Genomic DNA, 13,487 nt, shown 5'->3' with positions numbered 1-13,487 from the left:
GGGACGATAACCAGGCCCATGCAGGCAGCAGGAAATCTGGCATTGCCATCACACAGGAGTCTGTAAATCAGCCCTGGACTCAGCCAATCACTAGCCACACAGCTATCAGCCCTGCCACAGAACACAACTTAAGAGGTCAGGAATGTGCTGATAAGAAGCCAAGGCCCCGCTCTCTCCCTCCTTTTATCGCTTTCCCTAGCTTCTCTCTCGCTTTTCCTATTTTTGATAACACTGGAAATACTGAGCTCAGTATGAGAACACGCAGAGCGAGAGATTGTAACACTCAGGGAGATTACTGCATTAGTTTACTTATCACAGGACACTAATAGAAACTTTTGAAAGAACAGGCTTGGGTTGGTCATGAAAAACTGAGAAAAATACAACAACCATACAGCCATTGTTCCCATCAAACACAATCAGAGGTGCAGTAATTGGCAAGCCACTAACAAATCAGCCATAGGAGGAGGAAAATCTCCTGCTAGAGAATAGGGCATTGGAGAGCCTTTCAGAATGAGCAACATGAGGCAGGGACTAACGAAGGGAGGTTAATTAACGGTGACTGGGGATCGGGGTGTGTTTGCTAGTGTCGTCTTATGGAACTAAACCCAAACACGACCCCTGACAAAACGTTCCTATGTCACCATTTCTTAAGCTGGGATTTAAAACACACACACACACACGGTGGTAAAACAAAGGGTGTATTCAGCAGGGTCCTTGAGGCTGACCATGTTGGCCTCCAGAGAGCGATGGTGCCTGTCCCTACAGTACAGTGGACAACAGAGCAGCTTCCCATCCAAAATAGTTTGTGCATATATTATGACAACATTTTGTGACTTTTTTTTTTTTTGGCCTTCAGCAAGGGTTTCTTCGGCTGTTCGTGCACACAAAAAATCTTTGAGGCAAGTCAAAGTTCGGAAGCCGAAGTCGTCGGAACTTACACATCACAACGTGTATACTGGCTACAGCGTCTTAGGAGGGACAAACAATATCATTGCTGCATTTATCGTTTAAGTAAAGGTCTTTTCAAGCGATGGTCGAAGGTATGCGAGCACACTCGTTCAGTTACCCGATTTCGGATAGGAGCCAGCGGAACCGAAGCATGCGGAAGTCTTCATGGGCCAGCCAGCCCACTACCCCAGCAGGGCTGGGCCTCCACCCCACACACACACGGCCCAGCCCCACTAAAACAAGAAGCCAAGTCCACTCAGAGAAATTCCCAAGCTTTCAGAGCCTCAGTCACAATGGCCATGTTGTAGGCCTCAGCCTGGCCCACATCTACTGAATTAATGAGTTGGTTACTGTTAGGGGCCAGGCGACCATGTTACTTTCCCACCCTGCATTTCAGAGGAGACGCAATTATCATCTCAGGGAGAAAACATGTATGCATTAATGAGTAGTACATGCATAATAATAAACCTTAATTAATAACACCAACATCTAGCAAGAGCCCTGGTTCATCTCTAGGTTCCTGCCTTTTCCTAGCCACTGTGCTTCTACATCGGCATTGCGTGCTCTTTGGGCTCTTTTAGGCTTGGTATCTGTATAAGTACTGTGACGTCTGCTAATGTAAAAAAGGGCTTTATAAATACATTTGATTGATTGAGGCTGAGTTTATCTAGAGTTTAATCAATCTATGCATAGACCCAGTATCTCATCATACATGAACTAATTACAACATAGAAGTTACGGGAAGGGGGGGGACGACGACTATACAGTTGAAGTCAGAAGTTTACATACACCACTCCACAAATGTCTTGTTAACAAACTATAGTTTTGGCAAGTCGGATAGGACATCTACTTTGCGCATGACACAAGTAATTTTTCCAACAATTGTTAACAGATTATTTCACTGTATCAGAAGTTTACATACACTAAGTTGACTGTGCCCTAAACAGCTTGGATAATTTCAGAAAATTATGTCATCGCTTTAGAAGCTTCTGATAGGCTGACATCATTTGAGTCACTTGGATGTGTACCTGTGGATGCATTTCAAGGCCTACCTTCAAACTAAGTGTCTCTTTGCTTGACATCATGGGAAAATCAAAAGAAATCAGCCAAGACGCATTCTGTCTCCTAGAGATGAACGTACTTGTGAGAAAAGTGCAAATCAATCCCAGAACAGCAGCAAAGGACCTTGAAGATGCTGGAGGAAACAGGTACAAAAGTATCTATATCCACCTAACCTGAAAGCCACTCATCAAGGAAGAAGCCACTGCTCCAAAACCGCCATAACTACGGTTTGAGACTACGGTTTGCAACTGCACATGGGGACAAAGATCGTACTTTTTGGAGAAATGTCCTCTGGTCTGATGAAACAAAAACAGAACTGTTTGGCCATAATGACCATTGTTATGTTTGGAGGAAAAAGGAGGAGGCTTGCAAGCCGAAGAACACCATCCCCAACCGTGAAGCACGGGGGTGGCAGCATCATGTTTTGAGGGTGCTTTGCTGCAGGAGGGAATGGTGGCATCATGAGGAAAGAAAATTATGTGGATATATTGAAGCAACATCTCAAGACATCAGTCAGGAAGTTAAAGCTTGGTCGCAAATGGGTCTTCCAAATGGACAATGACCCCAAGCATACTACCAAAGTTGTGGGAAAATGGCTTAAGGACAACAAAGTCAAGGTGTTGGAGTGTCCATCACAAAGCCCTGAGCTCTATCGTATAAAAAATGTGTGGGCAGAACTGACAAACCTGACTAAGTTACACCAGCTCTGTCAGGAGGAATGGGCCAAAATTCACCCAACTTATTGTGGGAAGCTTGTGGAAGGCTACCCGAAACGTTTGACCCAAGTTAAACAATTTAAAGGCAATGCTACCAAATACTAATTGAATGCATGTAAACTTCTGATCCACTGGGAATGTGATGAAAGAAATACAAGTTTAAATAAATCTACTATTATTCTGACATTTCATATTCTTAAAATAAAGTGGTGATCCTAACTGACCTAAGATAGAGAATTTTTACTCTGATTAAATATCAGGAATTGCAAAAAACTGAGTTTAAATGTATTTGCCTAAGGTGTAGTAAACTTCTGACTTCAACTGTATGTTGAATCAAAGGGCTGGGATCCTGAGAGAGATGTGATAGAGAACAGACAACACTCAGGTTCCACCTTAAAAGGGCTAAATGAGAGGATGTGACAAGGGTTTCTTATATGGTGTGCACACTATGGCCTCAGTCAAGTACACCATCAGAACTCACCAGGAGTTGTGTGTGCATTGTGAGCAAAGTATAACTACAGGCGCAAGCCACAAAACAAACCTTGTCTGCCATAGCTATTTGTCAAAGACAGACAACAGGGTTGTTTTGTGTGTGTGTGTGTGTGTGTGTGTGTGTGTGTGTGTGTGTGTGTGTAAAATCAGTGGCAGGAAGGTCTTGTTTGAATCCTTTTCCTGACTGTACGTATAATCTGTCATTATGGACAATTTAATTTGTAGATGATATAAACAGGACACTGGAGCATAGAAAAAGACAGCAAAGATTACATTCTTTCTCCTGAGGAACTGTAACTGTATTACTGGAAAACGATCATAACCTCAAATAATATTTCTGAGAAATTACAACTCGTATACTTAAAAGGTGAATTCTACAATTTCACAAATGGTGATTATATAACATTTGAAAGCGGTTTCCAGTGGAGTAAAACTCAGAGGGTAGAGTTGAACAGTAGAAAATAGAAGGCTTAGGTTTTGCTGTGTTAATCAAGCAATTTAACAACATAACCCCAGTTGCTCCCGGGGCTTGAGTAATGATATTTTTCCTGTGTACTGAGACAGAAAGGCTTAAGTCAGACTTTATACACAAAATAACAGTGGATGGGAGAGGATAGGGGGAAGGTGGGAAGAGTAAAGGCGTCAGCTAGTTTCAGCTCGGCTGGCGCCTAGCCGAATTCCAAACGAGTGTGCTCACATACTCCCTTAAAAGACCTTCACTTGAAAAACAAGAAAAACGCGGCAATAGTACCGTTTGTCCATATTGAGATGGCATAGCTAGTACACACCTTCTCAAAACAGTTGAAATTATTCTATGATAACTCACTTCATTTTGACATTTTTGCAGAGGAGATCTTAGTTGTGCAATTTTACATCTAAGATGTTTGGTGCAGTATTTCTCAAATTAAAAAAATAACCACGAAAATGAGCCGTCTTTCTTTGAATGACAACCAAGACTTTACTGAAGAATCTCTACTGTTGACCAATCACAGATGAAGGGGCGTAGACTTTAGCTACCGACTTCGGCTTGCTTCAAGAAAAAAGATGTGCGCCCCCAAACATCCCAAAACATCCCAAAATGTAAGCACAATACAGTCTATGCACTAACTGTTTCGGCTGGGAAGCATGTGGACGTCGTAAGGAGGGTGAGAGAAGAAGGGAGGAATAGGTAAACATGGCAGAGTTGCTCAAGGGGACAGACAAACTAAAAGAACACTAACTGAAGACACACACACACACTCTCTCCAAAGTGTGCTGGGGAGACAGAGTGAGAGGAGTAGAAAGTGCAGTGCAGCTGCGCCTGAGACTGATTTAGTCTGATCAGTACCAAGGCATGTTTTAATAAAACAGACACACAGGACAGAGTCGACATGTATGAAATGTAGTGAATATTCCATAAACAACTCTATGAACACGGGGACCTATGGTTGAAGTATGACCATTGTAATGACATGCATATGTAAATATTGTACGTCATCGTACAATAATTCATGACTAAAGCAAAATAGGATGGGATGGCACTGTGAAGAGGGCTCCAGCAATGCGGCAGGTAGGTGACCTACATAACAAAAACATGATCATTTCCCGAACGAGTGACTAAAAAAATGTAGGATAAGCCATAGGATGACTATTTCAACGCTCTGAGCTGCAGTCAGTCAGTCATTCACACACAAAAACAACCAGCCTTGCCTGTGTCAAATCCCTTGTGCTGCTGGTGGTTCCTGACTGAGGATAAATCCTCAGAGATCTGACCTGCCAACAAGGCAAGGATGGGTGGCTTGGCTGGCCTGGGAGCGGCAGTGACATCAAATCTACCATTTTACAAACCAAACACGCAAACTGGGGTAGCTACAGAAACCGCAGTTTCTCCTGTTGAGGAGTCAAAACAGAAATGCTGAGATGCTGGTTGGTGCGTGCAGAGAGCAGGCACCCTTTCCTGGAACCCAAACCCAGGGACCAGGCACCAGTGTGATTGTGGGAGATAAGTATCAGTCGACTGACTCAGCAGGTGGGGGGTGGGAGAGACAGACCTGCTCTCTCTGCTGTGTGCTTCCCTGCCTGTGAAAACACCACGACAGTCCCAGTCAGTCCCACTACCACAATATCAACCATCCCTCCTCCCCCATTCATGATCCCTGTAATTATCCGGCCAGCTTACACAGACACACCAGTAAAAACACACCATACACCAGGAGCAGGATACTGGCAGACTGGGTAGTCTGCCTGTCTGAGGCAATGAGAGAACATGTGGGGTCGTTAATCTTTCCCAACACACGGTGGTATCACTCCTCCTAGATTCTAGAGAAAATTCTATGTCATTGAATCTAGTCTACAGCTGTGTTTGGTACTTATGGCAAAACATAGATTAGGAATTCTGTAAGAACCCTCAAGCTGTCAAACTCAATTCTCTATCTAGCCACTATTCTGGGATCACAGATAGAAAGCAGTGAGAAGAAAATAATGGTAGACTGCAAACAGTTTAAAGGCACCCCCATATCTCTAGGATTTAATGCTGTGATTATGGGTGAGAGATGAGGTCTTTTTTTAAGGAGGTTCCATGTGATTCAGATTATATAGGCAGTGCATCTCCCCCTCTCCCCTCCCTGTGGTATGTTGTTCTCTCCCCCCCCCACCTGCCTCTGCTGTGCCCGTCAGTCTTCACATTCCTTCCACACATAAAGGTATCTATAGGACCGATACCCACTGATAAGGTAAGTGCAGCACTTCATTAGAGTATCATTGTTACCAAAACATAACAGCAGGTTGCCCTCTCCTTAACAACCCATGACCAAATAACAAGGGGGAAGACACTTCCAACAAGGGTCTTTTTTTCCCTGTGCTGTATAAATCTATGACTTCAAAGAGAAAGGAAAAATAATACTACATCACAGCAGGCCATTTAAGGCGCATTTGAATTAAATTTGTCCCCCCAAAAATTTGTGCATTCTGAGCAGCCATCTTTGACATTTTCCATTCCAGTCCCCCTCTTGACCCATTCGGTTTTGAGCAGAGGTTGGGTGCTCTAGCTAGCTATCATACGAGTCAAGACAGAGACAAACACCACAGTGCTTATTTCACAGTAGTATGCAACACAGCCATGTGGAACTGGAATAGAATATGGCATTGGACAGGCTGAAGGACAGCACCCTTGCCAAGAATGCTCTGAAACACCCAGCGTTCAGTGACGTGTTCAGCTGCTGCTCATCCAGGGGCAACAGTCAACTCCCCTGGGACGACAGGATCCATCTTGGACACAGACCGTGTCAGTTTGGGCCATCTTAATGAAGTCCAGCACTATTCAATAAAACAATTAAAAACACACAACAGCTGCACATTAAAGCTTTGCAATGTTTCATCTAAAATCTGTAAAATATTGTCTCAATAGAAAGGTAAAGTTGGAAACCAAATAAGTTTGCTTATATGGGTGATTGTTAATGGCTACAACCATCAAACTAGTAGTAGTAGTAGTAGTAGTAGTAGTATTAGTTGAAAGGATAACGAAAAACAACTGCGGTGCACATTCATGTTATAAACGTATCATTCTATTTATCGTTATCGCATCAATTCAGTCAATTTGTCCAGGTATGGATTCTTGTCCTTATTGCCCAGCTCTAATTCAAACACAATCCAAAACAAACCATTATGTAACTCATCAAAATGATGTAATACATTCAAATAATGTATCATACGACATGTTTTAACATAACTCCGTAAGTAACTGTAGTTTGTTATGCATGTTATGAATGCTTTATGAGAGACTTAACAGAAAGAATTAGGCTACCACTAGATAGCATCTCCCCCTCAGGAGACTGAAAAGATTTGGCATGGTGCTCAGATACTCAAAAGGTTCTACAGCTGCACCATCGAGAGCATCCTGACAGGTTGTATCACCGCCGGGTATGGCAACTGCTCGGCATCTGACAGTAAGGCGCTACAGAGGGTAGTGTGAACAGCCTAATACATCACTGGGGCCAAGTTTCCTGCCATCCAGGACCTATATAATAGGCGGTGTCAGAGGAAAGCCCATAAAATTGTCAGAGACTCCAGTCACCCAAGTTATAGACCGTTTTCTCTGCTACCGCACGGCAAGCGGTACCGGAGAGCTAAGTCTAGGACCAAAAGGCTCCTCAACAGCTTCTACCCCCAAGCCATAAGACTGCTGAACAATTCATAAAATCGCCACCGGACAATTTACAATGACCCCCCCCCCCCTTCCCTTTTTGTACACTGCTGCTACTCACTGTTTATTATCTATGCATAGTCACGTCACCCCCACCTACATGTACAGATTACCTCAACTAGCCTGTACCCCCGCACACTGACTCAGTACCGGGGCCCCCTGTATATAGCCTCGTTATTGTTATTGTGTTGCTTTAATTAGTACTTTTTATTTTAGTCTACTTGGTAAATATTTTCTTCTTGAACTGCACTGTTGGTTAAGGGCTTGTAAGTAAGCATTTCACAGTAAAGTCTACACTTGTTGTATTCAGCGCATGTGACAAATAAAACTTGATAACAGACAGAAGAGCTACGAGGGTAGTGTTAGAGATTCACCGGTACTTTTGTATAGTTTTTAGGCAGTATTTCTGAACGTAAAGTTCACGAGTCAAAAGGTGGTCCCTGAAAATTGCATCACATATGTGCACACGTCATTGCTCTCTCTCACTCTGCTATGTGTGCACGCATCTTGCTAGCTGTCACTAACGGTAAGGGGCTTAAGCTCAGTGGCTAGAACTTGAATTGCTATGGGGCTGGCCCACGTGGGTGAAAATGGCGTTGCACAGCTTCCAGTAAACAGTCACTTTCTAAGTAGGGATTTTGTGGCCAATTGTGGTAATACAGTAATTCTGCTCATAGATTATGCATGTATGAACTACACATTGAAACATCCAGCACAAAGCAGGAAGTTTAAAAAAATAGTTACTAGTCGCCAAAGTTCTGTAGCATGTCTTTAAGCATAACTTGGTTGTATTTCACTACTAGATAAACTAGAGATAAAACGGTGGAGTCTAGATAACTGATGGTCATGTGGGCAGTGCTCTTGATAGGAAGCAGTGTTGTTTTAGAACACTTTGTCTGACCAAAACTGAAAGCTCAGCTGCACAAGGGGCCAGGGCTCCTAGCTCATCTTCATGGGGGCCACTTGAGACCTTCTGTCCGCAGAACCTCTCATGGCACAGAGAAAGAGAGAGCGAGAGAGACTAGCCCCGTCTGCACTGAAACATCCAGCAGCTCTCTCTAAAATAAAAAATATGGCTAAAGGACCACAGAGCGACCAGTGATACAGGAAAACAAAAACATCACCTCTCCAGGCCACAGAGAAGCCTAATTGCACCCCCCCACCCCCAATCGCTGATGTAAATGTGAGGTGTAATCATCATCAAAGGAAAACAGAAGACGTGAGCTAAGTGAGTCCACTAAGGCCACGGGGACTCGTCCTCATAATTACCACAGCCTCTCCAGCCATACATGAGAGGGAGGGCAAGAGCACAGACTGCAAAGCCTTTCAAACCCCCTTGCTTAATTTCACTACTATTCTTTCACCCTGAAAACACAAGCTTGTGGCCTATTTTTAGAGCGAGCTGATACAATAAATTATTTGTATTTTGTGGTGTTGTACTCCTATTCAGCGAGTGTAAACAGCAAAAGACAAGGGAGGGATGAGGACAGAATTAAAATGTATTGTGGAAGAAGAGTTAATGTCTTCATGAGCTGGATTAATGGGGTTTCACACAGCTTTTGAAATGTTGGCAACGTCCACTCCTACTTCGTGCTCCAGCAGAAACACTATGAAAATGCAGCTGCTACTGCTGTGCTGAGTGAGCTCTACCTAATCCCATTTTCAGATAAACATGAGGCTGTGCTGCACACTTCCTCCAAGACAGGAAATGCATTATGATGAGGACAATTATAAGTAAACAATTATTATGTGACACTGTAAAAACGACCATTATGTTTCCATGACATTAATATAATTATTTTATTAGGGTTTGATTTCAGCATGCTTGACCTTTGAAAGAGATTATGTCACCTCAACTACAGATGTGATCATGACCTGTTCCAGGTGTCACAACACTGGTCTAGAAACAGCCTTCAGATCATTCTCTGTGTCTTTCATTACTCAATGTGACTCTGACCACTGGAATATGTGTGGTGAAATTCCTCTGGACGAATTCATAGTACACATGGGCCTGTGACTGGACCGATAAAACCACAGGCATTCAAGTTACACTTTTCACACAACATTCCTGACATTAGTCATAGCTAGAGAGATATTGCATGTATGGTGTATTGTACTACAAACATCTATAGGAGTTAAATAGTTATGTGAAGTGAATTAGGGGGGTGTGGGTCTGAGGGGCATGCACTGCTTGATGTGGCCTCAAAGCTATTCCTTAAATAAAGCAGTGATCCCTGAACAACAGTCCCTAACTCAATGTATGGTAATGTATCCTATATTGAAAACGTAATCATCCAAGCAGAGGTGATGTATTCAGATTAGAGGTCGACCGATTATGATTTATCAACGCCGATACCGATTACTGGAGGACCAAAAAAAGCCGATAACGATTAAATCGTCAGGTTTTTTAAAATATATTTGTAAATGACAATTACAACAATACTGAATGAACACTTATTTTAACTTAATATAATACATAATAAAAATCTATTTAGTCTCAAATAAATAATGAAACATGTTTAATTTGGTTTAAAAATTGCAAAAACACAGTGCTGGAGAAGAAAGTAAAAGTGCAATATGTGCCATGTAGAAAAGCTAACATTTAAGTTCCTTGCTCAGAACATGAGAACATATGAAAGCTGGTGGTTCCTTTTAACATGAGTCTTCAATATTCCCAGTTAAGAAGTTTTAGGTTGTAGTTATTATAGGACTATTTCTCCCCATACCATTTGTATTTCATATACCTTTGACTATTGGATGTTCTTATAGGCACTATAGTATTGCCAGCCTAATCTTGGCTTGAAGTCATAAACAGCACTGTGCTTCAAGCATTGCGAAGAGCTGCTGGCAAATGCAGGAAAGTGCTGTTTGAATGAATGCTTAAGAGACTGCTGCTGCCTACAACCGCTCACAGTCATACTGCTCTATCAAATCATAGTCTTAATTATAATAAACACACAGAAATACGAGCCTTAGGTCATTAATATGGTCAAATCCAGAAACGATCATTTCGAAAACAAAACGTTTCTTTCAATGAAATACGGAACTGTTATGTATTTTATCTAACGGGTGGCATCCCTAAGTCTAAATATTGCTGTTACATTGCACAACCTTCAATGTTATGTCATAATTATGTAATATTCTGGCAAATTAATTACGGTCTTTGTTAGGAAGAAATGGTCTTCACACAGTTCGCAACGAGCCAGGCGGCCGAAACTGCTGCATATATCCTGACTCTGCTTGCACTGAAGGCAAGAGAAGTGACACACTTTCCCTAGTTAAAATAAATGAATGTTAGCAGGCAATATTAACTAAATATGCATCTTTAAAAATAAATACTTGTGTATTGATTTAAAGAAAGGCATTGGTGTTTATGGTTAGGTACATTGGTGCAACGAAAGTGCTTTTTCGCAAATGCACTTTTGTTAAATCATCACCCATTTGCCGAAGTAGGCTGTGATTCGATGATAAATTAACAGGCACCACATTGATTATATGCAACGCAGGACAAGCTAGATAAACTAGTAATATCAATCATGTGGAGTTAACTAGTGATTATGTTAAGATTGATTGTTTTTTATAAGATAAGTCTAATGCTAGCTAGCAACTTATCTTGGCTCCTTGCTGCACTCGCGTAACAGGTGGTCAGCCTGCCACGCAGTCTCCTCGTGAATTGAAATGTAATCAGCCATAATCGGCGTCCAAAAATGCAGATTACCTATCGTTATGAAAACTTGAAATTGGCCCTAATTAAATTGGTCGACCTCTAATTCAGATTGAACAAGTGGGCCAGAGTGACAGCCAAATGAACCAGAAGGCTTATTTATCAGTGAACACATGCTGGTAGCAACACATTCTATATCAAAACAGATGATAGCCTTCTTGACAGACCGAGCACCATCCAGCAAACAGAACATTGCACTTCAGTTGTCACTTGCACTTTCAATGGACAGCTGTCCACTTTAAATATCCATAGTATGATGTAGTGAGATACACCACATAGGACACCTGCATTACATCACCTGAGATGGTTCCACCTGAATTGGAAAAACTGACCAAACCTGAATTTCATTAGTGTGAAACTACAGTACACATTCCTAGGTTGTCAGACAACTCTGTGTGACAGAGAAACCAATTGGCACACTTGAAAACTTTGGTATGCGTTGTAATTTGTGGATTAACCTATTTACAACCACTCCCAAAATGTGTTGCTGCCAGCTTTCACCTGGTCAAACAGGGTTGAAACATGCCAAGCCAAACCACTAAAACTACACTAGAACAGATACATTACGTATTTTAATCCACATGGCCTTGACTGACTAGACTGGGGCATGGCCTATCTTGACCCTACGCAGTGTGTGTGGAGCAATAGCATGTACAATTGAGACGTGTCTAACTTGACCCCATTCACTCGAAAATCTGCATAGGCCCAGTAAACAAACATGATTGCCCGGTGAATGACACCGATATAAAACTACGGGTTGTAGTTTACTATTGGTTCTAATGAACAATCGTGTCATTGTATCAAGACTACGACATAATTGATTAACACTGAACATTCTTTACCCGGGCTTTGAACGTCGGAAACCAACCGTTACAGTATTGCAACGCATTATTATGATATCTCCATTCAAATAAAGTTTGCCACAGTAACTGTTTTCACTGTCAAGACAAACTCAAAAATGTAACTAACCACCAGCATTGAAGAAATGGTATGTGGCCCCCAAATGTAGATGATCAACAGGTGTTTTATTGGGGCACCCCTGACAATAATATGCAAAAATTGTCAGTTTAGTGAGCCCATTCTTTTTTGCTTCTTTTCAAAACATTATAAAATCCTGAATGCTTCATGATCAATACCTCCCTGGTCGCATGAATGACATTCACCTAACATAAATACAGTTGAGGTAACGTTCGATCATGTCGATCTCATCAACCACTGACAACATTGACAGAGACACATAAACTAGACGAACAATCTGATGTTGATAGTATTTCCCAGTTTCCCTTGATGAGAAGATTATGCATTCGGCGCAAAATAAAATACTTCGTAACTTTTTTTCTGTAGTTCCGTCGGGTATCCTACCTTAGAAGCTGTTTTGGCAGACATTTTACTTGCTTGCTCCGCTCCCAAAGTAGCAAGTTAGTGTTAGTATTATCACTTCAACCAAAGCGCAAAATTCCTTCTTCTGAATTTCGCCCAGCTGCCGCCACGCCGGGCAATAATATTTTATTTTTTCAGGACGTCGTGAAACATGACCCAAATTTGTGTGTGAAAAGTCCAAAGTTCATTATCTTCAGTAGTTTGCCTTCAATGTAACTTTACCCGATATGCCTATTCATTTGAAATTACTCCGTTTAAAATAGTCCAACTCAAATACGTTGCCTTTTTGTAATTTATTTTAATGAACGTTGGTTGAAACGTTTGAAGAAATGTAGATATCACTTCGTCCGCAAATCCAAAGCAGTAAAACTGCAATGGCAGGCTTTGTATGCCTGTCCCTGCTCGATTCTCTCCTCTCCAACCAACGATCGTGACATGTCTGACTGGAAGAGTCCATTGCACCTCTGTAGGGGTGATGGTACTGGATGGAAAACAGGGCATTGCCGTTTAACTAAATGTACTTACTCTAAACAAAAATATTATGATTATGCACGCATGTCGGACATTCAGGTCAAACGTATACGTTATATTTATATATTAATTTACCCGTATAAACTATTCTTAATGCAAAAAAAACAACAGATATCACTATTTTTCTTGATAATGAACTATGCGGACCATGGGCAATTGTGAAGAGAGGAGAGGGGATTTCGCTGATGTGATGCTGCTGCATGTTCACGTTTACTTGGTGACTGACAGGCCCGCAGTGTTTATTTACTATATTGAAGCACAGTACTTGTGAACTCCTAAAACACCTGTCACATAACATATCCAGCTGACGCTGACAACGATAAAGTGAAAATACATTGATTTATATGATTCTTGAGACATAAAACCTATAACTATTCTTGCAAAAATATATTGTAATATGTCTGAAAACACAATTTTATATTATTATGGGACTTTGCAACCACACTAGTTGGTG

The 13,487-nt window shown here is 41.6% G+C and overlaps 1 protein-coding gene across 7 annotated transcripts in view; it reads right to left on the bottom strand.

The window, feature by feature from the left end:
• The window catches only part of tjp1a (tight junction protein 1a), an 83,897-nt gene extending 70,990 nt beyond the window's left edge, over nucleotides 1-12,907 (bottom strand). For all 7 annotated transcript variants that reach the window (XM_038991613.1, XM_038991639.1, XM_038991644.1 and 4 more), the window contains exon 1: nucleotides 12,485-12,907. In XM_038991613.1, coding sequence (XP_038847541.1) covers nucleotides 12,485-12,508 — 24 coding nt within the window. In that variant the 5' untranslated portion in view covers nucleotides 12,509-12,907. The remainder of the gene's footprint in view (nucleotides 1-12,484) is intronic.
• Between the last annotated feature and the right edge of the window lie 580 nt (nucleotides 12,908-13,487).

The sequence above is a fragment of the Salvelinus namaycush genome, chromosome 1, assembly GCF_016432855.1.
Source record: "Salvelinus namaycush isolate Seneca chromosome 1, SaNama_1.0, whole genome shotgun sequence".
NCBI classification, from domain to species: domain Eukaryota; kingdom Metazoa; phylum Chordata; class Actinopteri; order Salmoniformes; family Salmonidae; genus Salvelinus; species Salvelinus namaycush.
Note: the sequence above shows the minus strand (reverse complement) of the source record. Positions and strands in the feature narration are given on the sequence as shown.